The sequence below is a fragment of the Meriones unguiculatus genome, chromosome 6 (assembly GCF_030254825.1).
Source record: "Meriones unguiculatus strain TT.TT164.6M chromosome 6, Bangor_MerUng_6.1, whole genome shotgun sequence".
Taxonomy (NCBI): Eukaryota; Metazoa; Chordata; class Mammalia; order Rodentia; family Muridae; genus Meriones; species Meriones unguiculatus.
The window spans coordinates 68,934,347-68,958,436 of NC_083354.1; the positions used below are offsets into that span (position 1 = coordinate 68,934,347).

The following is a 24,090-nucleotide window of genomic DNA, read 5'->3' on the forward strand; positions in this document are numbered from 1 at the left end:
GTTTGGCTGTAAGTCTCAGCATCTGCTTTGATACCCTGCAGGATAGAGCCTTTCAGAGGCCCTCTGTGAGTGGCTCCTGTCCTGTTCCCTGTTTTCTCCCTCTTCTGATGTCTATCCTCTTTGCCTTTCTGAATGAGGATTGAGTGTCTTAGCCAAAGTCCTCCTTCTTGATTAGTTTCTTTAGGTGTACAGATTTTAATATGTTTATCCTACATTATATGTCTAATATCCACTTATGAGTGACTATATACCCTGTGTGTCTTTCTGCTTCTGGGACAGCTCACTCAGGATGATTTTTTCCAGTTCCCACCATTTGCCTGCAAATTTCATGATTTCCTTGTTTTAATTGCTGAGTAATATTCCATTGTGTAAATGTACAACAATTTCTGTATCCATTCCTCAACTGAGGGGCATCTGGGTTGTTTCCAGCTTCTGGCTATTACAAATAAAGCTGATACAAACATGGTTGAACAAATGTCCTTGTTGTATACTTGAGCATCTTTTGGATATATGGCTAGGAGTGGTATAGCTGGGTCTTGAGGTAGCACTATTCCTAATTGTCTGAGAAAGTGCCAGATTGATTTCCAAAGTGGTTGTACAAGTTTACATTCCCAGCAGCAATGGAGGAGGGTTCTCTTTTCTCCACATCCTCTCCAGCATGTGTTGTTTTTGATCTTAGTTATTCTGATGAGTGTAAGGTGAAATTTCAGGATCATTTTGATTTGCATTTCCCTGATGAGTAAGGACATTGAACATTTCTTTAAGTGTTTCTCTGCCATTCAATATTCCTCTGTTGAGAATTCTCAGTTTAGGTCTGTACCCCATTTTTTAATTAGATTACTTGATTTGTTGCTGTCTAACTTCTTGAGTTCTTTATATATTCTGGTTATTAGACCTCTGTCAGATATAGGGTTGGTGAAGATCCTTTCCCAATCTGTAGGTAGTCGTTTTGTTCTGACAACAGTGTCCTTTGCTTTACAGAAGCTTTTCAGTTTTATGAGGTCCCATTCATTGACTGTTGATCTTAGAGCCTGTGCTGTTGGTGTTCTGTTCAGGAAGTTGTCTCCTGTGCCAGTGTGTTCAAGGCTCTTCCCCACTTTTTCTTCTAACAGGTTTAGTGTGTCTGGTTTTATGTTGAGGTCTTTGATCCACTTGGACTTTAGTTTTGTGTAGGGTGATAAGTATGAATATATTTGTACTTTTCTGAATGTAGACATCCAGTTAGATCAGCACCATTTGTTGAAGATGCTATCTTTTTTCTGTTGTATGATTTTGGCATCTTTGTCAAAAATCATGTGTCCATAATGTGTGAGTTTATTTCTGGATCTTCTATCTGAGTCCATTGATCCACCATTCTGTTTGTATGCCAGTACCATGCAGTTTTTAGTATTGTTGTTCTATAGTACAGCTTGAGATCAGGGATGAAGATAACTCCAGAAGATTTTTTTTATTGTAGAGGATTAGGATTGTTTTAGCAATTCTGGATTTCTTGTTATTCTATATGAAGTTGAGAATTGTTCTGTCAAGGTCTGTAAAGAATTGTGTTGGTAATTTGATTGGAACTGCATTGAATCTGTAGATTGCTTTTGGTAAGATGGCCATTTTTACTATGTTAATCCTGCCAAGCCATAAGCATAGTAGATCTTTCCATCTTCTGAATCTTCTTTTAATTCTTTCTTCAGAGACTGGAAATTTTGTTCAAAGAAGTCTTTGACTTCCTAGGTTAGGGTCACACCAAGGTTGATGCCCTCTTCTGATGTGCATGAGTCCCTCATGTATGTAAAATACACAAAGATCTTTTAAAAACAGTATTTGGGAGCAGCACCCATGCTGTTTAGGATTTAGTGTCACACACAGAGTCATTTTTGGTTGAATCTCAGCTAGAATGAGCCTTGGAGCTGAACAAGGTTTGAAACCTGGCTAGATCAGCTACTGTGTGCCCCTGGGAAGTTACCACACCTTCATGTGCCTTGCCCTCCTTACCCATGATATATAAATGATTACATTTGCATGACAGTATTCCCTCACGGGATCCAATGAGGTTTAGGTGAGTCAACTTGAATAAAATGCTCCACCCATCAACCCTAAAACATACTTTAAAAGTCTTAAACTTTTTAAAAAATTCACTTTCTCAATGTGGTTTGTAAATTATTTCTTAGGATATTTTTGAACAGAAAACTATGTAGTTCTGAATCAGGTTAAAAATCAGAAAAACCAGGGGCTGTGGACTATTTGGAAATAACAGCCTATCTGTGCCTTAATTCTCTAATTAAGGGAAAACATTTTTGAATGTCCAAATTTTTTTAAAGCAGTAGTGAAATAAAGCTCACGGGAGAATCAGAGTTAGGGCAAGGAATTCCACACAGTCACACTGTCCTTACTGTCCCCGCTCAGTTACTGCCTACTGCGCCCTGCTGTGAAGTATGTGCGGCCCAGCTCCACTGACACTGGGAGACATGACTCTTCTTTCATTTCCAGTACACAAAGACAAAGACATTTCATTCCCGTCACTGTTGCTCTTCTATCTTCCTCCTGATCACCATGCTCAACAAGACCAGGCCCTCAGTGAGCAGCTCCCAGTTCTGACATTGAATGGCATCCAACACATTATCGTTCCCTTAATTAACAGTGACTGGAAACAAATAATTTAATTCTGGGGCATATGAAAATAAATCAATGGTGCCAGCTCCACTTCCCAGCTTTCTAATTGTCCGGAACAATTGTTGCCTTGGTGTGAGATTCATTTGAGAAAAATAAAAGACAGATGGACAATGAGTGCGGTCCTGTTCCTTACCCCAACAACTGATATGCCCAGCAGGAAAAAAAAATTTCTTTATACAGAATCAACATTTAAATCACAAAGATTGCATCAGTTGGATATATTTATTTTCTAAGAGGATATACTTAAAGCCTTGGCTTGGTGAAAATAAAAATATAAAAAGCAGATATGTGAGCATGGTAGCACACACCTACAATGCTGTCACCTGAGGTGCCTAGGCAGGAGGCTCATGTGCTTGAGGCCATTCCTTCTGAGCCTCATAGAGTGAGCCTACTGACAGGGTTAAGGGAGACAAGAACACACCAGGACCTATTTGGCTATTTAGAGACAGTGAAACCACAAGCTCAGGCTGATCTCAGCCTAAAAATGAAACCTCCCTCAGGTCCCTTTTATATTCACAAACAGAAATCAAGAGGTAGACATCCTAAGCTTGGATTTGGAACGTACAGATGACTTAATTTCGATGTTGCAAGTTAATGGGACTGAGTACAGTCATTCCTGGCTCTAAATCTGTAACATGCAGGTGTGGGCTTGGTGACCTAGGACATCTCTTTCTATGCTGAAGTTTTCAACACATGGACATGATGGGCCATTCCAAATGAGACTCCGTCACTGCCAGGTTCATGTCTTCTAATGGAGCATTCTAGGACCTTGGCATCAAGCAAGCACAGGATGGAGCTGGAGACTTGCTGGACCGCTGCATGCCAGATATAAGCTAAAACATCACTGACCGGCAGACTTCACTATCACTTTGGTCTACTGGAATCCAGACAATCCAGTAAGCTCTGATATTGTCTGAAATCCAGCAATATCTATCTTCATTTATCTATTTATCTATCTATTTACTGATTGATTGATGCATAGTCATCCCATTTGGGGAAGACTGTCTGGGAGAACTATTCACAATTAATCTTCACTGACATGGTAGCATCCTTCCTCAGAGGGACTGGGCTTCTCCCTTAAGCAAGCAATTCTGGGTCTGTAAAGTGGCACCAGCCTGGAACTTGACTGAGGAGCCATGATGATCTTCAATGATTTGAGTGAGAGTTTTGTTCATTCGGTATGGTACTTTTCTGCTTACACAGATCAAGAATTTGCCAGCTCTCTATTTCACTTCTGGGAACCACAGGACTTACAGAGCTATGTCAGGCCAGTGTCATCATAGCTTGCTCTACTTCCTTCACAGTACCCATGGCTATCCTCCTCAGGTAGTTAACATGTGGAGCAGTTGTCCTGTATCTCCAGACTCCTCTACCCTTGGAGTCTGCTCAGCACATACTGACTATATTCTGAAAAATATTGGTTGTAGCTGAACTTAGGTATGTAAGAGAAAGATATGCTGGTGTTCCCCTACTTTGGTCCATAAAACCATGCCCTGCTGTGTAGGCTGTGATCAACAGCTGGTAGTTGCCTTTCAAATTCATAAACCACCCCCATCTCTTATTTCATTAAGAAAAAAGGAACTACAGTTCCTATCTACATCTTGAAAAGAGTATCTCTAAGTTGTCCATTGGGAGGCACAAATTTTATATTTCTACAAATTTTTCCTTATTAAAGAAGAGTTTCTCATAGTCTCATAAACAGACCATGAGACTTTTCCACACATGCAGACCCAGAGCAGCAGTAAATATTTCAGTCTCTTTCAAGAAATCAGTTACATCACTGACTCTCCTGTGCCCCTGCACATGGCTCTATGTAACGCTGCCCAAATCAGGAACTTTCAGACAGAACTTATGTCCCAAAGCAGGCTTATCCCCTAGTTAGACACACATGGATGACCTAGACCAATGAAGACACAATTATTTGAGACAGCCCAACCTGGCTTTAAGAGCAGTCCCTAAATAATGTGAAACATTGTAGTAGCTACAGCTCTACTTAAATCTTCAAAAAAAAAAATGTGTGTCTGAATGTGCTCTGCTGTGCAAACAGAATTCCAACTTAAGTAAAACCAGTCCCCTAGAAATCATTCTCAACCCTGCACCCCCAACCCCCAGCATGGGTGTTTCAGCACCAGATTTAAATGTCGATAATTACAGTTTTAAGAACCAACCTTCTGCCTTCCAAGGCTGACACAGATATAGAAGAAATGTGTTAAAAGTTTCTTTCTTGGTGCTGAGATCTTATAGGGTGAAATTGTGCACAATTAGGAGTAAACACATTACTTTAAAATATGAAGGAGAAAACCTTACCCGAATCCAGAAAGTAAACGACAGAAGAGAAAGAAGCCATAACCTTGGACAAATGAAGAAAGGAAGGCAAAGAATCCGTTGACAGACATGCAAATCAGAAGAGACTGCTTCCTTCCCACTTTGTCTGCCAGTCCTCCCCAGAAGAACGCCCCCACCATCATCCCGAGGTACACTATGCTGCCTGTAACACACAGAAAACAAAGGAACAGGTCAGAGGTTGGGAACAAACAGCACATGTAACAGCAAATGAGGCACAAAACACACTCCAGCATTTTGCACAGGGAAAATACCTCTAAAAGCACATCCTTAGGGATGCAGTCCTCAAAGGTCAGATTGGAAGTTGACCACCCTGACCCCTCAGAAGCACTGATCAGAGTCCTTTCCTTTACCATCACATGTGAGGGCAGGCTGGTCACATTCCAAGCCAGCCTTATGTGGGTGACTGGCTGTGGGAAAGCCTCAAAACACCTCATGGAGCAATCCTGGAGTCTGATTCTAGGTTTCGATTTTTGGTCTAAAAGCTCCATGTGTCACAAGGACAAGATGAGACATCAAACCCCCTCCCCCCCAGGTCAGAGTGAACCTACAACTGTTTAAAATCTGTGTTTACATCAGATGACCTGTGTTAAGGCCAGTCTGAATCCTTCTAGAGGATTCTGTAGCTTTGTATTTCTAGTCCCTCTCAAAGGCCCTGGAGTTGAAAAAAGTGGACTTAACTATTACAAGGCTTAAACAGAAATGGTTTCTAGCTCTTGTCAGTAGAGAAGGCTCTTAGAGCCAGGAGTTCAATGAGAAGAGAGCATCTGCGTCTGTCCACAAATGTTAGTGTTGACTGGATCCCCAAGGAAATCAAATGGAAAACCAGGAGTCAGATGTCCCTCTGTTGTCACTGTAAGTAGACACTTGAATTTTCTGACTCATTCTCCTCTAAGAAAATGAAACTTCCTACAAATACTGTGCAAACCTCTGTGAGGATGAACCAATGTGAGATGCAGCAAATGTTAGTTCAGAAGCCTTTCTGAAACTGAATGCTTAAGAGACACGAATGCAGATTTCTTAATGTGACACTAAAGAGGCTGCTACTTCGTTGTTCTTCCAATTTCTTTTCATCTATCGTCTATCTGCCTATCTATCTATCTATCTATCTATCTATCTATCTATCTATCATCTATCTACCTACCTATTATCTACCCATACATCTGTCTGTCTACCTATCTATCCATCTACCTATTATCCATCCGTCTGTCAGACAGTCAGTCAGTCAGTCTCAACAAAATCTCACTGCACATCCCTGGCTTGCCTAGAACTCACTGTATCAGCCAGGCTTGCTATGACTGTCTTGTCTCAGCCTTCTGAGTGCTAGGATTATAGGCATGAATCACTTGAACAAGCACTATTTTTAAAAATACATTCAAGATAGTCTGACATTGAAGTAAGAATGAAAAGAAAAAAAGCTAATTAATTGATGGATATTAGTTTAAGAAATATCCTGTTTAAACACTCACATGCCCCTAATTATCACTGACCACATAATTAATGAGTCAATATGAGACTCAGAAGGAAAATAACTGGCAAGGCCTTCTGACCATCACATCAAGACTTGTGATGTGTTAGCACAGCCACAGTGAATGGTAAGTATCAGAACAATTGTAAAATTGGACTCTTTTCTCACTAAAACCAGTTTCCAACCAGACTAGGTTACTGAAAAGAGGTGGATGGGGCCTTTGTGCATGGCTGACATCATTTTCTAGCTACCAAAGGGCTGGATACATGCTATGATGGGATCTAAAGCATGCATCTGCACAGAGCAAGTGTGTTCCAAAAGCAGACAGACTCATCCAAAGGAAAAGCATATTCAGCATAGCCTTCCTCAACAGGATAAGAGGCTCCTGCTGGCCACTCACACCTCTCAGGATATGGAGGCGAGGCTACTTTGTGGTGATGTCTGTGTCTTTTGAAATGCCTATGCATCAGAAAGTGTCTATTGGTCATGAATGAGCGGCCTGTTGCTCCTGGGATCCCACATTTGGAAGTCTTGCTCATAGTATATGTCCACAGACAAAGCCCCTTATTCCCCTTAGGTCCTACTCTTTCTTTCCACCCTAAGAGAAAGCCACCATGACAGAAGTGCCAATGCAACCTCTCTGTGCTCCCACCATCACTCTGCTGGAGGAAGTGAGTTGTCTGCATTCAATCCATAACCATTTACTAGCGTTTTCTTTTGTTCCTTTCCTTCTGCCCTCCTTCTCTTCCTTCCTTTTGAAAATGTCTCATGACGCAACCCAGGCAGATCTTGAACTCATGATCCTCCTGCCTCAGCCTCCTAAGTACTGGGACCACAAGCATGTTCTACGGCAGCTAGACTCCATTTGCTCTTAATGATAGTAATAGCCCCCTGCTGCTACTCACACTGACCCTGCATCTCTTGGGCTTTGGAAGAACAAGCCACATTTTGGTTCATTTAAACTTTACTACAATCCTGAAAAGTGGGATTTTCTTCTATGAAACCTTTGTCACAGATGAAGGAACAGATATATTATGTAGCATGATCTAATAGATAGAAAAATGGCACAGCAAGGTAGTGAGTTCATGTTTCCTGGGCGAGAGCCTGGAACTGTTCTCAGGATTCATAGTGTATTGAAAACACCAGGCTTGTGGATCTTGACCCTCTATTGCGACCCTCTGGGTTTCCCGTGGTCTGGGAATTTAAGGGTTAAACCTGGTGCTAAGGGACAATGCCTAGCGCTATGAAAGAACTATCCTGATTCCCAGGATGCTCCTTTCACCATTTTGAATTTTCATCACTATTATTTCTACCAAGCTCACCTTGGAAATACATACTGTGCTCAAATCGAGCAGGTGATGGAAAGTAGGCTCTCTAGCTATTAAGTTTCTCATTGACCTCCACCTTGTTTCATTTAAGGAAAGTGAATCTAAGCTCCAGAGGCAAGTGTGGTTAGTCTAGATCCCCCTCACCCTCTAGACTCTAACCACTCAGGACTCCCCACTTCCTCTACTTCCCCAAACCCTCCCTCCTCGCCTCCCTGCCATGAAGACAGCTGGAGATTCAGGCTCCTAAGAGAACATAGTTTGTAATCTGGACTGAGTAGCTTATCAAAACATAAGCCAGAGATAGCACCCAGGCTAGACCTTCCCTAGCCTCTGGGGAATAAATGGCCAGAATGGGAACAATATTGAAGCAGGTAGCCATCGTGGGGGGGCTTTGGGGGGGAGGAGGGATGACCTCCAATAGAAGAGTCAATGGGGGAGAGGCTGTTGATTTTCATGCAAACTCTAGGGAGATTTCATTAAGAAAGAAATGTGAGGGGAAGGGGCGGGCAGGATGTTGGTGGTGCTGTGTGGTTTTAAGTCATGTGACTTTAATCTCAGAGAGAGGCAGATAGATCCCTAAGTTTGAGGCCAATTTAATCTACAGAGTGAGTTCCAGGACAGCCAGGGCTACACAGAGAAACCTTGCCTGTAAAACACAAGAAAAAAAAAAAAGGACATTTGAGGGGAAAAACTCAAGGTGGTAGGAAGGTCTCCACACTTGGTAGGTTTATTCTAAGAATATAACATCAAGCTGCATCTTTCTTCCACTTTCACTCTGGATAAAAAGTGCTTGAGCTCTGAAGTAGTATCTTTTATGGCTTGTATTTACTTAGTATTGGTAAGACTGTTCCATTGTACTATGGAAGGGATTATACCTACCAAACAGCTTCTGTGAGAGAAGTATATGGAACTTAGAATTCTCATTTGTTGATCATGTAATCTAGTTAAAACCAAACATTTGAATGTTTACAAAGGCTTGGTGAGGGTAAAATTTTAATCACTCGGAGTGGAAAGCTACATACTGCCCTTCCTAACGTTGAGGCCCACCAACACTGAGACATGTCCAAACATGTCCAGGCCTTACTGCCTAATACAAGAATAGCCATTTTGTCTCCCTTAGTTCACAGTTCAAGACTTGCTGCTTAGAACAGAGTAATGGCAGAGATGATAAATACATGTTCTACTTGAGCTAAACCACAATATCCTGCTATGTTCCTTCCTCACAGGAATGATAGGGAACCAACAAGTCACCAGATCCCCAAGAGGGAAAACTGGAAAGTCCCCAAGTTCCCCCACCCTACTCCCAGAAAAATCAGCTTAAAGATCAGCTGAATGGTTTGTCTGGCTACCTAGCCACAGTGTGCATGGAATAGAATTGATTCTTCCTGCTTGGTTGTGTATTTTTTCCCTTTAAAAGCTCACTCTGAAAAATGGCTCATGGTCACAGTTTGGCTCTAGGGTCCACTGTGTCCCTGATCATGATCAGTCTTGGGGTGTGTGTGCAATAAACCATCAATATCTGACTGAGATCGGTGTCTGAATGGTTTGTGTGGCTATTCTTGGACTGTAACACTACCTGTGTCCATCTTGATATTTTGTATTCATGGTGTTGACAGGGATTTCTTGAGAACCCGGAGTAGCTGTGCATTCTGGATGTACCCCCGCCTTCTCTACTCTCTATGCTGCATGAGGCCTTGCTGGTCATGGCTAGGAAGGACCTTCAGCCAGAGTCCCTCATTTTATAAGTGAGAATACTAGAAATTCTGAGAAGGCAGAATTTGAAACTGCAGCTTTTAGACCTATGCTCTCCAAACTTCAAAGTATGAACTTTGGGCCCAGGAATTTGTACACAGGTACACAGGTACTTGGGCTTGCTGGGACTGACTTGTTGACTCTTCCTTTGAGCCTGCTCCCTAAGGGATCTCACAATAGCCTGAAAGCCCTCTTGGATTGTCACGATTTCTACTGAAACACACTCAGACAGACTTTTTTTTTCCTTAGGGTCTAATACGTGTTTGCGAGGGAGAAGACACATGCTTACAGGCTGTTTAACTCTGAAGACACAGGGCAGTCAGAGCTCCCTGGAGAAGCCTGAACCCTCAAAAGGGTAAGTAGGAATAGTAGCCATAAGAAGACTTCTGCCCTAGGGATGGTGTCTCATGCTTTAATCCCAGTACTCTCTGAGTTCAAGGGCAGCCTGCTTTACAGAACAAGTATCAGGTCAGCCAGAACTGCACAAAGAAACCTGTAAAACAACAACAACAAAAAAAAGTGTTGCAGCCTGGGACCCACCTTCCTCAGGCTGGCAAGTGAGGCCAGTTCTGAAAGAGCAATGGAAACACTCTAAACTGTGATGCAGGTTCTTTCATGAATTAATTTAACTCAGGGAAAGCTATCAGGAGACCCTGGCCCAAGACACAAGCCTTTTCCACAGTTCCAGCAAAGCCAGTTTTGGTCAGACCAGTGTCTTAGTCTTCAGAGACAAACCCTAAAGCCTTGAGTATGACTTTCTTACCAAGGCATTTCTAACACAGAGGCTGGTTCAACTTGATTTAATCATACTCCTGTTTCCCCTGATAAATACCACATTTCCATTTTTGTCTCTGCTAGGCTACTTTTGATTCCTTCTGACATTCCCTGAAGGGGGGTTACATCTTTTCTCCTAACATCAACTTAAACCACATTTAAACAAAACAGAACAATTTAAGAAACAGGCCTCAGGTTCTCAGTTTTTTTTTTGTTTTTGTTTTTTTTTGTTTGTTTGTTTGTTTGTTTTGTTTGTTTGTTTTTTCCTCCTTATAGTAACTGCCAATTGGTTTTTAAAAATGGTTTTAAGCATTTTGGTTATTGATGACTAATGAGTGACTTTAGAATTCATCACACCATTTATAAATTGATTTTCAATGAAAAGTTTTCTATGGTGAAATGCTGAAATCACAGGGAAATGAGGCAATTCCATGAGGCAATACTGATCTTACTTACCTGTTAGCACTCGGGGAAGAGAGGGGAGGAGGGGAGGTTACTTATGTTACAACTTCTAAGTCAAAGCGAAATAAGTCAATTTGAATAAAAATAACACTTCTGGGAATGTTTGAAAAGGTTAATAAAATGTAGTCTGTTGTATTCATAGAAGAAAGAAAATAACATTACTGTCCCAATGGCACTCAACCTTTCTGTATGTTACTTTTTTCATAAGCAGCAAATACACTTGTTTCCCCAAAGGTAGAGTTTTCGCCCACAAGCCCAGGGTGCGCCTTCAGGAGAAGCTCACTGACAGAGACAGTCTTCTTGACTAAGCCTATCCAGTCACACACCTCTCATCTCAGCTGCTCCTGACTTTTGGCTACCTGTGCTCCTCTCTGCACTGTTCAGTTTTAGCACGACTCCTGCTACGTCAGGACCCCCTGCCCATACGTGACATCGATACCTACCCAAGTTCCTCACCCTCTACCATCCCTCAGTGGATGTGTAAGTGTCCTAGTTTCCCTTCAGCAAAAGTCCAACTATACTGAAAGTGAGAATCTCACTTGCCTTATGGTGTGTCCTCTCAGTAATTTTCCACCCATCTCCTAGGATCCTTGGACCCTTTCTCTTTGGCTGTAAATTCTTACTTTTTTCTTTAGTAGGTATTAAGCCTAGTTTCCCCACTGCAGTGATCCCCAAGCCTCTATTGTGATGGTCTCTGTTAGAGCCTGCACACCATCTTTAACAGTAATAAACTTAAAGAAATAACACTTTCCTTCCTACTTAGCCATGACTTACTTATCCAGCTCACTGAGTTAACCAGCCTCACCTCACCTCACCTCATCAATGAGCACATTAAAACCAACCATTGAAATTTTGACCCACTCTTCTTTCTTCTTCTGCTAGTAGCACTTTGTGATTACTGAAGGCTGGTTGCACGTGCACCTGAGCTGTTTGTTCCAGTTCTGCTTGTTGTTAATTATATATTCATTTACAACTCAATCACACAAATAGTGAAATGAAGGTGAAAGGAAACGAAACTACTGCTAGGAAATAAAGACTTGGGAAAGAAGACTGAAAAGAATCAGAGCTGTGAAACAAATGGGAGCCACATAACTAAAAGAGACCAAGGCCTAATGCAGGAGTCCATCCATGTGTGGGATGAGGGTCATATGTCTTAAAGTTCTCACTCTATGTTAAAGAATTGTGAACCTGTATAACCAAAGCTATGACAGTCGGGACGATGCAAGAAGAACAATGGTGAATGCCAACCTGAAGCCCTTTAGTGGGAGGGCTGTTCTGTGCTCAAGACACTCAAGTGAATGCACTCTGAATGTTCAACAGCTTAAGGACATGTGCATTATGCTTTGTGTCAACTCCTCCATGACCAAATATCAGCTGTGATTTGCTTAGATAAGGCTGGGTTTGTGAAATAATGCTTTGTGCTAAGAAAAACCAGGTTTAGGCTTACACAAGTCACAGGGACAGCCACCAAACACTTACTAATAGGTTAGTCTTATTACTGAAGGAAAATAGAAAAAAAATTAATGAAAGAAAAGCTAGTTAAGGTCAACCCACGGAGCCCTAGCTCGCTTTAAGAAAAATTCCATTTCAGATTTTCACTCTACACTGGAAAAACCCTTGGAGTGAAGTCAAAGAGCTAGTTGGAGTCTTTCTTTAATAGGTAGTTGTAAGGTCTTAGGCCAGTCTCTCAGGGTCTCCCTGAGCCAAACACTTGGACTGGGCTGGGTGTGTGGTTGACCTGCAAAGATGGCTCAGCCTCCTGCTTTGGTCTTGGGTGGAGCACCCCTCTTCCTGCTTTCTTCTACTTCTTCTATTCCCATCCACTGCCATGGAAGCTTCCATATCTGCTGCCCTGTGATCAGAGTCCTCAGACCTCCAGTCCTGCTGTCTGAATGATTATGGGCTTCCCTGGCCAAACATAGTCCATAAAAGCCTGATCTCAGCGGCTCTTCCACAGCTGCCGTAGTCCCCAGCTCAATGCTCAGATGGCCACAGGTTTCCTCTTTCTCTGTAACTTTCAGTTTCTTAATACTTCTCTGTTTAAATTCTGTGCTTGAAGTAGAAGTTATAGAAGTGTCAATCAAGTTTAGCACTTACTCTCTTAGACTCTTTCACTGAAAATGCTGACAAGTACTAATCATGGTGGTACATACATACAATCTCAACGCTAGGTGAGACGACAGGATCACATATTCGAAGCCAGCTTAGCTAGTTAGGAAGAGCCCACCTCAAAAAAAACATTTAGAAATGATCCCATTATTAAGGCAATGGGTGCTGAGCAGGGAGAAGGAAAGCATAACAAAAACACATAGTTTTGAATTAAGTGCGAGAGCCTCCCTCCCCATCATTTACCACTCTGAATGTTGCAGCAGGCAACAATGAGTTAAGCATTCAGGCCTTGAAACAGAGAGCCTAGATCTGTCTCTCCCGTGACTGGGCCTGTGGTACTAGGTAAGTTACTTAATTTCTTTGTGCCCCAGTTTTCTCCTCAGTATAATGGGGCTAATAATAGTTCCTATCTCACAGGGTTTCTGAGTGATTAAATGGGATGAAGCAGTTTCCTAACTGGGTGAAACACAGTTGCTCAGTAGCAGCAATTTCGATTATTTCTATTGGTGAGAGGTAGACGGAGGGGAAAAAAAGGAAGGGGAGGGGTTAAAGGTGACAGAAAGAGGAGCGGGTCATGGAATGATGGTATCTAGCCTCCCTCAGCTCAGAGTCTGAAAAGAGCAACTTCAGATAGCACTGGAGAGATAATCCAACCTGTAAAATCTCAGTTATACACACACACAGATGCATAAACACACACACACACACACACACACACACTCATGCTCACATACCCCTGCATGCACAGACACACGTGTTACTTTTGCAGATAGAAAATGTAAAGAATTCCTCATTAAAAAGCTTTACCAAACCCAATCTCTCACTTCATTTCTTTTTTCTTTATTATCATTATTATTATGATTATTTATTCACTTATTTTTGTGTACTTATTGCAGTGCTGGGGATTGAACTCGGGGTCTTACCCATGCTAACTAAGTTTCCTACCACTGAGATACCCCTCCACCTCTAGTTTTCAATTATTATTTACAGAAGCCATCAGTAGGAGCCATTATGTGTTCAAATACATCTATGGACTTTCATAAAATGAAATAAAACCAAGGAAAATAAACCAAAGACATATGAACAAAGGGGGTGGGGAACCTTTCAAAATTGCACTGGAGAGTATTTACAACAAAATTCAGCTCACCTTAGCTTGAAAGAACTGTAAATATCAGATGCCATCCAATGCACACTTCTGACTCACATTTAGAAAGCCTGACATTTAAGTGTGTCATCCAGGCACAAAAGGCAGAAGCTGGCCGCTTCTACGGGCAACACTGCCAGTTTACCCAAGTTCACCTAGGCTCTAAACAGCATATGAAGGTCAGAGACATTTTGCCAAACCCAGAGAGCAGGGAGACTAGACATGGATCCTAATATGGAAGCCCAGACTATTTTTTAATGTCTTTGGTCAAATGGCTAGGAATATAAGCATGCTAGATGAACAGGAGAGGAGGTAGTAAAATGCGTTTACAGTCAAGGTCTTCAGTCTCACCTTTGAAGAAGGCAATTGCAATGTATTTGAAGCAATAACAATAATAATAATAACGATAGGTATTAGGAAGGATTAATGTGAGTCATCAGTTCATGGTACATAATGGACGTGACACTTTTGTAACACTTTTTCTCTTTCTTGGTGATGCAGATATAGGCCAGATTAGACCAGATTAAAAGCAGATAAAGGCAGCTTTATTAGGTGCTGTTCCCAGGCAGGTTTATCAGTTCCAAAGAATGGGTCTGAGAAAGTCTTGCCTGGGCCTGGGCAGGGGTTTTTATAAGCTGTAGGCAAAGGGTGGTGACTGCCAGCCATAAGCTGGGCTTGTGTAGTCAGGAGCTGGGCATGTAGATGAGGATCTGAGTGGCGGGGAGCATCAGGGGTTTTGACAGCTGCCAATAATGCCAACGGGGCTCTTGGCACCGTTCCTTTGTTCGGAGGCTTTCCAGGGTCTGTGGGGTTGGGCGAAGGAGGGTAGACGGGGCTTTCCCAGATTGGGCAGGGGCAAGTGGAGGTTCCAGCCAAACAATTTGCCCCTTAGCTCACCCAATAGGACCCCTGGCCTTCAAGCTTCCCCTACTCCAAGCTGTTAGCTGAGGAAGGTAAGCGGTAACTGAATTCACTATTCCCAGTCTTCAATCCAACAAAGAGGGCCAGTACTTATTAATTACTACAGCTCTTGTTTGTTTGAATACCTGCTGCAAGCTAGACATCTTGTTAGGGAAGAGGGAAGAACTTTCCTCTTCAGCAGTTCACTCTGGAGTTCAAGCAGCTTTATATCTAGATGTACATGAGAACCAGCTGTTACATGACAAAACTCTTCTTGGACAGAGGGAGCACACATGTCTACCAATCCCAGGTAGGGATCCCATGACTGACCAAAGTTCGGATACCACCAAAGGCAACTTGGTGAAACAATGAATTTTATTTAAGTTACAAGAGTATTGGTGAGGGGTTAGTTACAGGAGCACAAATGACTTGAAGAGAGCTGCATCACCAAGGCCCATGCCAGCATGGGTGACAGCTCACTGGGAAACATGAAGCCCACTGCACAGCCTACAGGCAGCTCAACAGGTTGGAGAGTGTCCTAAGCCACTCTGGTCCAAACCTCTTCCAGGCCGCTCTTCCGGGCAGCTGGTCTAGTCTCAGAATCTTCTTCACAGCTCAGCCTTGCTCCCTGAGAGGGAATCTCAGCTTATACGAGCGAAAGTCTAGTGAATCTGGTTGATTTCAGTAACTATTTTGAGTTGTTTACCTTCCTACCTACGGTGCTTCCCTACAGCATGGAATATTCCTATCCCAGAGGAAATTGCTATACAACATCTTTTGTGGAGGTCAGACACAGTGACACACACTTTTACTCCCAGCACTCTGGAAACTGAAGCAGGAGGATCCTCAATTCAAGGAAAGCCTGGATTGCAGAAGAAGAAGAGTGTCTCAGAAACAAGCGAAGCATCTAAAGGGGTTCACCCAGGGGGTCTGTGCTTACGCTAGGCCTAGAAAAAACAATACCTTTAAAAACTTTCCAATGTGATTCTCATGTGAAGATGTGTCTTTGAACCTTTCTTTTCTTGGGAGATTGAAAACACACTAAAAGTAATTACTACAAAATCAAACACATGTTGTAATTAAAGTAGGTATATTATGCTTAAGAGGGGAAAAAAGAAATATCAGCTTAATTAGTCTTAGGAACTTCTGTAAAGCTGCATAAAGTGGTTGTGCTGGGATTTAAGTCATGACTCAAAGGTCTCTCAGTTTAAAGGCCTCTCTCAGGAAAGTTCCAAATTCTTATATTCTCTGTTCTGTGCATATCTTGAAGGTGCACAGAATACTACACAAGAACTCCAAGGTTTTCAAAGTGCACAGTATATAGAATTTGGAGTATGGGGTAGCGTGGCAAGAAAGGAGAATAGAAGTTGCAAGCAACTTTTGGGTTGCTCCTCTGGGCAACTGAAAAACAGATTGGCCATCCTCTCTACCCTAAGAGGCCATTTCAGTAACCACAAGGGAGAAAAACAGGAAGAACGAAGCACAAGGAAGATGGGATGATAGAGGGAAAGGGCCATGGAAGTAGGGAGGTAACAACAGTATGCCGCAGCACCTGGAGCCATTCATGAGACCTTGGCTCTTAGGTGTCAGTTGTGTATTTCCATATACATGAGAAGCGCTTCCTTCAACCTTGTTTTCAAGCCATTCTCTCTCCTCTCCCCAGTTCCAACTCTGACCACAGAAACCAGATTGGGGGAATAGCACTACTCAGGTCAGTCCAGTTGTCCATGGAAGAAATGAAGGTGGATTGGTTTAAGCTATGCTGGCGAGCCTGAAGAAGGCAGAACAAGTTGGACGTATCTTTAGTAGGGAAAGTCAAAAGCTTTTAGATTTGAAAGTTTAGGTGAGATGAAGAAGGGTTGAAGCTCCTACTGAGTATTCTGACTTGGTCAACTTATTATCAGATTACTAAAGGAAAGGACACAGGCAGGCCTGAGATGCATAAGGGAGATGCTCTTTCAGTAGCAGGCACTGTGCTGTAGGTGAACAGGATCTCAGGCAATACACAAAAACACTGATGAATATCAGGAAATTTTGTGAAGGAAGCAGGGCTGTGTGAAGACTCTAAAATGCAGAGATAAGGGAACATTTGTACAGTTTATGGGCACATATGTTGATAAAGGCATTATGGGGGGGAGCATTCCTAAAGAAGCTAAAAACAGATCTGTCGTATGATCCAGAAACCTGTCTTCTGAGTGTTTTTCTACAGAAAATGAGAACACTGCCATGTACTACCTGTGCCCATTGTAGTAGTATGAACACCGAGCCAATTTGTCCATCCATTAATGTTAAACTGTGATGTATGTGTGTGTGTGTGTGTGTGTGTGAAAAATTCACATACAATATAACATTACTCAGACTTAAAAATGTTTCCACAACATGAGTGAGCCTAAAGGACATTATGCTAAGAGAAAAATCTTTAAGTAGCAAACAAGAAAGTTAATCACTGACAAAGACACTGAAAATCATTTATGGTTTCTTGGGTGCGGAACTGGTGAAATCAAAGTCCTTGTGTGAGAATCACAAACTTTCTAGAAAGAGTTGGGCTCAATATTTTATACTTTTTGAACCACACAGCCTCTATGGAAACTGCTCAACTTTGATGTTGCATCATGAAACCAGCCACAGATAACATATAAACAAATGGACATCATGTTCCAATAAAGCTTTATTAAAAAAAGAAAGTGGGCTAAGTTTGGCCTTTGGGCCATAGTTTGCAGATTACTCCTGTCTGGTAAACACTTGCCTCTAGCAGTATGTGGTAACTGAGAGCCTAAAGTGCCAGTTCTAAGAGGCTGTGGAAATCTAAATACTAAAGCTGGTGAAGGGAGGATGAAATTTGCTTGAGAGACAAGCAAGAAAAGGAGAGTTTTTAAGCTGTAAAAAAAAAAAAAAAAGTGATTTTCCTGAAAGAACAAATGAAAGAGAACTGAAAACCAAGGAAAAATGACAATATTTAGAGGGCAAGGAGAAAAGTAAGAATTTAAAAAGACTGCCAAAATGAGAAGAGGGCCTAGGTGGAGGAGAATGGAGGAGAGGCAAGGCCTGGAGACAGTGTTCAGAGAAGAAGAACTCAAGAAGACTTGTCCCAAAGCCACTGGTGAGGTCTGACAAGGAAATCTCAGACCGTTGTTAATGACAGAGCACTCAAAGAGAACAGAAGATGAAAGGTGAATTGAGCAGGGAAGACAGAAGAACGAGAGCTATAGCTCACAGTGACTGCAGTTCAGAGAAGGGAAAACACACATACACAGCTGGAAGGAAGCGACGTAGAGCAGATGCAGTGGGGCAGAAGCAGCCCAGGTGTGGGAGACGTGTGTAAGTGACTAGAAACTACAGCCAGAATATGATGGCGCCTCATCACGGCAAACATAGGCAAAGGGTCTGGATAGGTAGCCCGAGCCAGCCTCCAGCTACCCATCCCCTTGCCTCTGCCTCTCGATGCTGGGATCAGAGTTGTCAGCAACCACGCCTGGCTCTCATCCTTTTGATGGAATCAGACTTAATCTGGGCCATTTGACAATATGAACTTTATAGTTTACATTTAAGGTTCTTTCCTACTGTGGTGGGCAAATTCTAGCCTTCAGGAGGCATCAACGGCTCCCCACAAAGACAGAAACATGAATTAAAAATGAGGCCAGTGTCACTGTGGTGGGGAAAGATCTTTTGGATCATTCAGCTTCCATGGAACTCTTTTCTCCTACCATCTCCCACTGCAGCTCCTAGACGTCTTTCCCTACCCTAAGAACTGAAATGGGTCTAAGATAGCTTTCTTGAAAGTTACGTTAGCCTGCTTGTTTCCTGAATTGGGGCAAAAGTCATTTGACCCTTGACACTGAGACAAAAGTCTTTAATGTAGATTGCAATAGCAGTAATCAGGGTATGAGCATTTTGTGGGCTGACCAAGAAAAGACGAAGCAGGCAACTTATGTCTGTCTCCAGTCTGTGGGTTACATCAGATGAGCAAGAGGACTCCAGCTCATTAACACAGAAGAGGATGTTGAAATTCGAAGAATGAGTCCAGCTAGTAAAGAAGAGTGAACGGGTCTATAAGAGGGGTCTTCAAACTACATTTAGGTAAAGCTCATGAGTGAAAACCAGTGTTTTACATTTTACACTATTATATTTTATAACACTACATTAATATTTTATTATTATTTGAGAATGATATAATGCATTTTGATAATATTAATTCCAACTCCTTCCCTTCATTTCTCCTAGATCGACACCCTACCTCCTTAGCCCCCATCTTCATATTCTCTCTTCTTTTTAAAATAATAACTTATTCATTCCAGTTTGTTCTTCCCTAATACTCATAGCTCTGAAGACATCTACTGAAGCATGGCCAGCCTTCCAGGGACCGGATCCTTAAATAAATAAAACTGACTTTCTCCTTTCTCAAAGCCATCAACTATCCATAGTCTCTCAGTTAATGGTGAGAGCTCATAAAGTCTTCCTACTCCTACACACTAGAATATTGACTGGCTTGATCATGCAGCCAGCCATAGGTGCCTCAAGCTCATTAACACAGTGGTCCTCTGATGTCAAGAAGACACAGTTTTGCTCAGGTCCTCCATGACATCTGGCTTTCACAATCTTTCCCTCAGTGTTTGTGGGAATGTGTTATAGATGGCCCATTTGTACCAGAACACGCCACTGACACTAATTTTATGGGCTTCTTTGAGGAGGTCTGCTAACAATCCATAAGTGTAGAGATCCAAAATTAAAGGGCAAATTTCAGGGAGTTTTGTTTTCTTTTTGAGATGGGAGTCTCACTATGTATCCCTGGTTAGTCTAGAGCTTTCCACGTAGAGCAGGTTAGCCTTAAATTCACAGAGAGATCTACCTCTTTATGTCTCCCACATTCTGGAAATAAAGGTGTGTTATCACTAATCATTATGCCTGGAGTGTTTTACATTTTAAGAAAGGATTATAATAAAGAAAAATATATGCAGAAACTACAGATGGCTTTAAGTTTAAGTATCTATTGACCTATCTTGCTCTTCATGGAAAGTTCCCTAATTCTCTAGTCTGGAGCAACCTTGGTGCCTGGGGACATGCTAAGGAGGACTCAGGGTACCCTCAGAGCCACACATATCATATTTGAGGAGAAAAAAACGTATTATGGAATGATCATGCTCTTGGATTATTATCCCTCTTCTCCCTGCATAACTGCCAGAGGCTAGGAGGTTTCATAAAATGGGGTCAAAGTGATATCTAATTGTGACATCAACATTTTTTGTACAAAGGTTTGTTTGATGTTTGATGTTGTTATTAGTTTGTTACCAATATTCTTTTTTGCTCAGTTTAATTTCTTATAGGTGTCACTCAGATCTACAGAATATACCGGTAACCCTCTCTTGAAAAATTGTTTCCTTCTAACTGACCCTGCTATTTCTCCACTACTATTCTGCCAGAATGGTTTTTAAAATTGTTTGAGAATTTCATGCATGCATATAATGCATTCTGATCATCAGCATGGTTTTTATATCAAGGTACATTATCTCACTACCTACTATGCTGATTTGCCTTTCTCAAACCCTTCAAATGCTATATGCTATTGTCACTAGGATTAGTTTCCAAGCAGCACAGCCTTGTCTGGTAGCTTCCTTAATTGGTTCCTGGAACAGGTTAGGAACCTTATTATCACCTACGTTCCGTTGACACAGGAGTCACCCAAGCCTTTGCTAATCTGACAATGGCTTGATGCAGTGGGTGGACTCCTGTGGTACTAATACATCAGTTTTACTCTATCTTCTCTGAACCAGCTGTTCTTTCATCTTCAGGAACAAAATCCTAACTGACAAGCCCAAGATAAAATGTGCCTTTATGAATCTAACAGCATTGATTCCTGGGTTTTCACCACCCCACTCTCCCACAATTAAAGGGTTCTTGTGAATATGACATCAAGTTCAGATGCTAAGCCAGTGCACTAGTCACACAGATCTGAGCCAGACTAGTCACATCAGTAAGTTGAAAGACAGCCATTATTATATCACCATGGTGATTCTGGGAATTAGTCTGCTCCTAAATGGCTCACTAACCAGTACCCCCCAACGGCTCCATGGACTCTTGGATGAGTCCATTTCCAGTACACATTCAGAGCTTTTTTCCACTATACTTATGCTTTATTTTTCTATATTTTCTTTTGTTCTTAGTGGAAATACTAGAGCAGGAACCCAGTTAGGTCAGCAATACTTAATAAGAAGTTCATTAGTAAAGAGCAAAAAACAGGGGGAGGTTTGTGGGTACCTATAACACTCACATTTACATCAACTGAACTCACCAAAATCAATGCCATCTATCAAAGAATAATCAAGCAATGGTATTCATAAGTCAGACTTAGAGAGTGGGGCAGGGCAGGGCAGGGCAGGGCAGGGCAGGAGGATTTCTCATTAAGTTCAAGACCTTTACTGGAGCCTTTCTGGACCATTAGTTTAGAACTCCTAACCTCACTATGCCCTGCACACTTACAGAAAAGGGAGTTTGTTTTATAGCATATGAGAAACTCGAATGAACGAGAGCCTTTGTTCTCTGAACTTTCTCGTACATACACATCAGAATGTAATTTAGGAGAGGGTAAGAACCGACAAAGAAAGGAAGATCTGTTGGCCTCAGGTCATTGTGAAAGAATAACAAGTGGGGTGATAAAGCCAAAGGGTTTTCTTCCAGGTTTCCTCCGGTGTGTCGGGACTGTGAAGAAGCTTAAGTCTCACAGCTGATACAGGCTTCGGGGCAGAGTTTAGTAGTACAGGCTTTTAACTCCGGCTACTCTGGAGGCCAAGGCAGGGTACGGCAAACTAAAGATTATCTTGGGCTACATAGCAAGTTTGAGAACACCTGAGTACTTTAGCAAAAGTCTGGCTCAAGCTGAAATTAAGAGCAATGGGCAGGAGGAAGGCTAGGGCGTAGTTTAGTGGAGAATGCTTGGCAGCATGTGCAAAGCTCTGGATTCAATCCCCAGAACCACAAAACAAGGAAACGAACAAGTGGATGTTGGTTCCTGGGTCTGAAGGTTCTTCACCACCATTCACATGGTTCAGTTCTTTATCTAGCTTTGGGCTTATTAGCCAAAGAAAACTGTCTTCTCTGCTTTCATTGTTTAAAAAAAAAGGATTACAACAGCCTCCTCATCATAGGGTTTGTGGTCGTTTGAACGAGTTGTCTCCCAGAAGTCTCAGGCATTTGAATACTTGATCCCCAGTTGCTGAAACTGTTTGGGAAGGACTGGAGGTATGGCCCTCATAGAGAAGGTGTGTGCTGGGAGCAGGCTTTGAGGTGTCAGAGGCATAAGCCACACTCATTGCTTATGGCTTGATCAGCCTGCTTTCTTTAGAAGTCAGGACCATCAGCCCAGGGGCTACCCTAGCCTTCCTCCTGCCCATTGCTGTTTCCTCCTTGCGGTTTGAGACGTGGGTTCTCAGCTGAGGCTCCAGTCATCTGCTGCCTGCCACCTCTGCTTTGCCATCACAGACTCTAACCCTCTGTCGTCAAAAGGCCCAAATAAAGTCTTCCTTCTATAAGTTGCTTTGGTCATGTATTTTATCACAGGAATGGAAAGTAGCCTGGTCAAGCCATATTGAGCAAGCCAGTAAACAGCACTCCTCCATGACCTCCAGGTCTCTGCCCTGCTGGAGTTCCTGTCCTGACTTCCTTCAATTTCATTGCTTATGGCTTGATCAGCCTGCTTTCTTTAGAAGTCAGGACCATCAGCCCAGGGGCTACCCTAGCCTTCCTCCTGCCCATTGCTGTTTCCTCCTTGCGGTTTGAGACGTGGGTTCTCAGCTGAGGCTCCAGTCATCTGCTGCCTGCCACCTCTGCTTTGCCATCACAGACTCTAACCCTCTGTCGTCAAAAGGCCCAAATAAAGTCTTCCTTCTATAAGTTGCTTTGGTCATGTATTTTATCACAGGAATGGAAAGTAGCCTGGTCAAGCCATATTGAGCAAGCCAGTAAACAGCACTCCTCCATGACCTCCAGGTCTCTGCCCTGCTGGAGTTCCTGTCCTGACTTCCTTTGATGATGAACTGCAATATACAAGTGTTAACCCTTTTCTTCCCAATTTTCTTTTGGTCATGGTGTTTCATTACAGTAATAGAAACCCTAAGACACTTGCTGTGACCACAGAAAGAGTGTATCATATTATAGACCCCACAACTCCATTCACTAAAGTGTGTTTCTTAGTGTCTGGAGAGAGAGTTCTTATGCTAAAATCAGGACTCTGTCAAGTTCAGTATCACTTCTGCTTATTGTCAGTGTGTTCTTTTTCAGTAGTAGGCTCCACTGTGAAGCCTTCTGAGTGCTGCACAAGAAGGCCACTCTGCCTTGATGCTAGGCTTGGACACAAGTAGGGACACAACCACATCATAAAGGTTACGCAGAGAAAACCGGTCTGGTTTGCTCTCTGTTCAGAGCTCTAGCTCTGCCCCATACATGCCAAGTGCAGAGGAGACCTCCAGTGTGTGTCATGGACCCCATGCCTTCCTCCTGTCCCTTCCTTTTGGAATAGAAATGTTTACTCCATACCACTGTATTCCAAGGGTCTACACTCTGTTTTCTGACTTTAAAAGCATTCACAGCTAGGAATGACCATCTGTCTTAAAGCAGATTTTGGATTTAGAATTTAAATAGTGTTGAAGCTGTAAGACATGAGCACTTTTGTAATTAGATGGAATGTATTTTTCATTATGAGATGGCTGCAAACTCAGAGAGGTCGAGGACAGAATGCTATTGTTCTGCACAGGTTCATTAACTTGAATACTTGGTTCCTTTCTGGTGGCAGCACTGTTTTGGAAAGCTATGGGACCTTTAAGAGGTGGGGCCCAGCTTGAGGAAGTAGGAGTGTGTAGGGAAGGGAGACTTGAGGCCCTGCTTCCTGTCCTACTGAGACGTGAGCAAGCTGCTGTCATACACTCCCATTGTCATGAACCGCATGCCACCATCATGAGCTGTGAGACCCTCCAACTGTGAACCAAGACAAACCCTCCCTTCTGCCAGCAGCTTCTTGTCAGGTGACTGGTCACAGTAATGACAACAGTGACTTCTTCAACCTCCACAAAAAGATGGTTTTTGTTGTAATTTGTGTGAGTCTCATTCCTTCTGTTACTTTATAATCACACAAGAGCTAAACAAAAATGCTGAGCGGCTCA

General features: G+C 42.4%; 1 protein-coding gene across 2 annotated transcripts in view; it reads right to left on the reverse strand.

The window, feature by feature from the left end:
* The window catches only part of Sv2c (synaptic vesicle glycoprotein 2C), a 190,317-nt gene that overhangs the window by 103,473 nt on the left and 62,754 nt on the right, over positions 1 to 24,090 (reverse strand). For both annotated transcript variants that reach the window (XM_060385593.1, XM_060385594.1), the window contains exon 3: positions 4,969 to 5,149. In XM_060385593.1, coding sequence (XP_060241576.1) covers positions 4,969 to 5,149 — 181 coding nt within the window. The remainder of the gene's footprint in view (positions 1 to 4,968; positions 5,150 to 24,090) is intronic.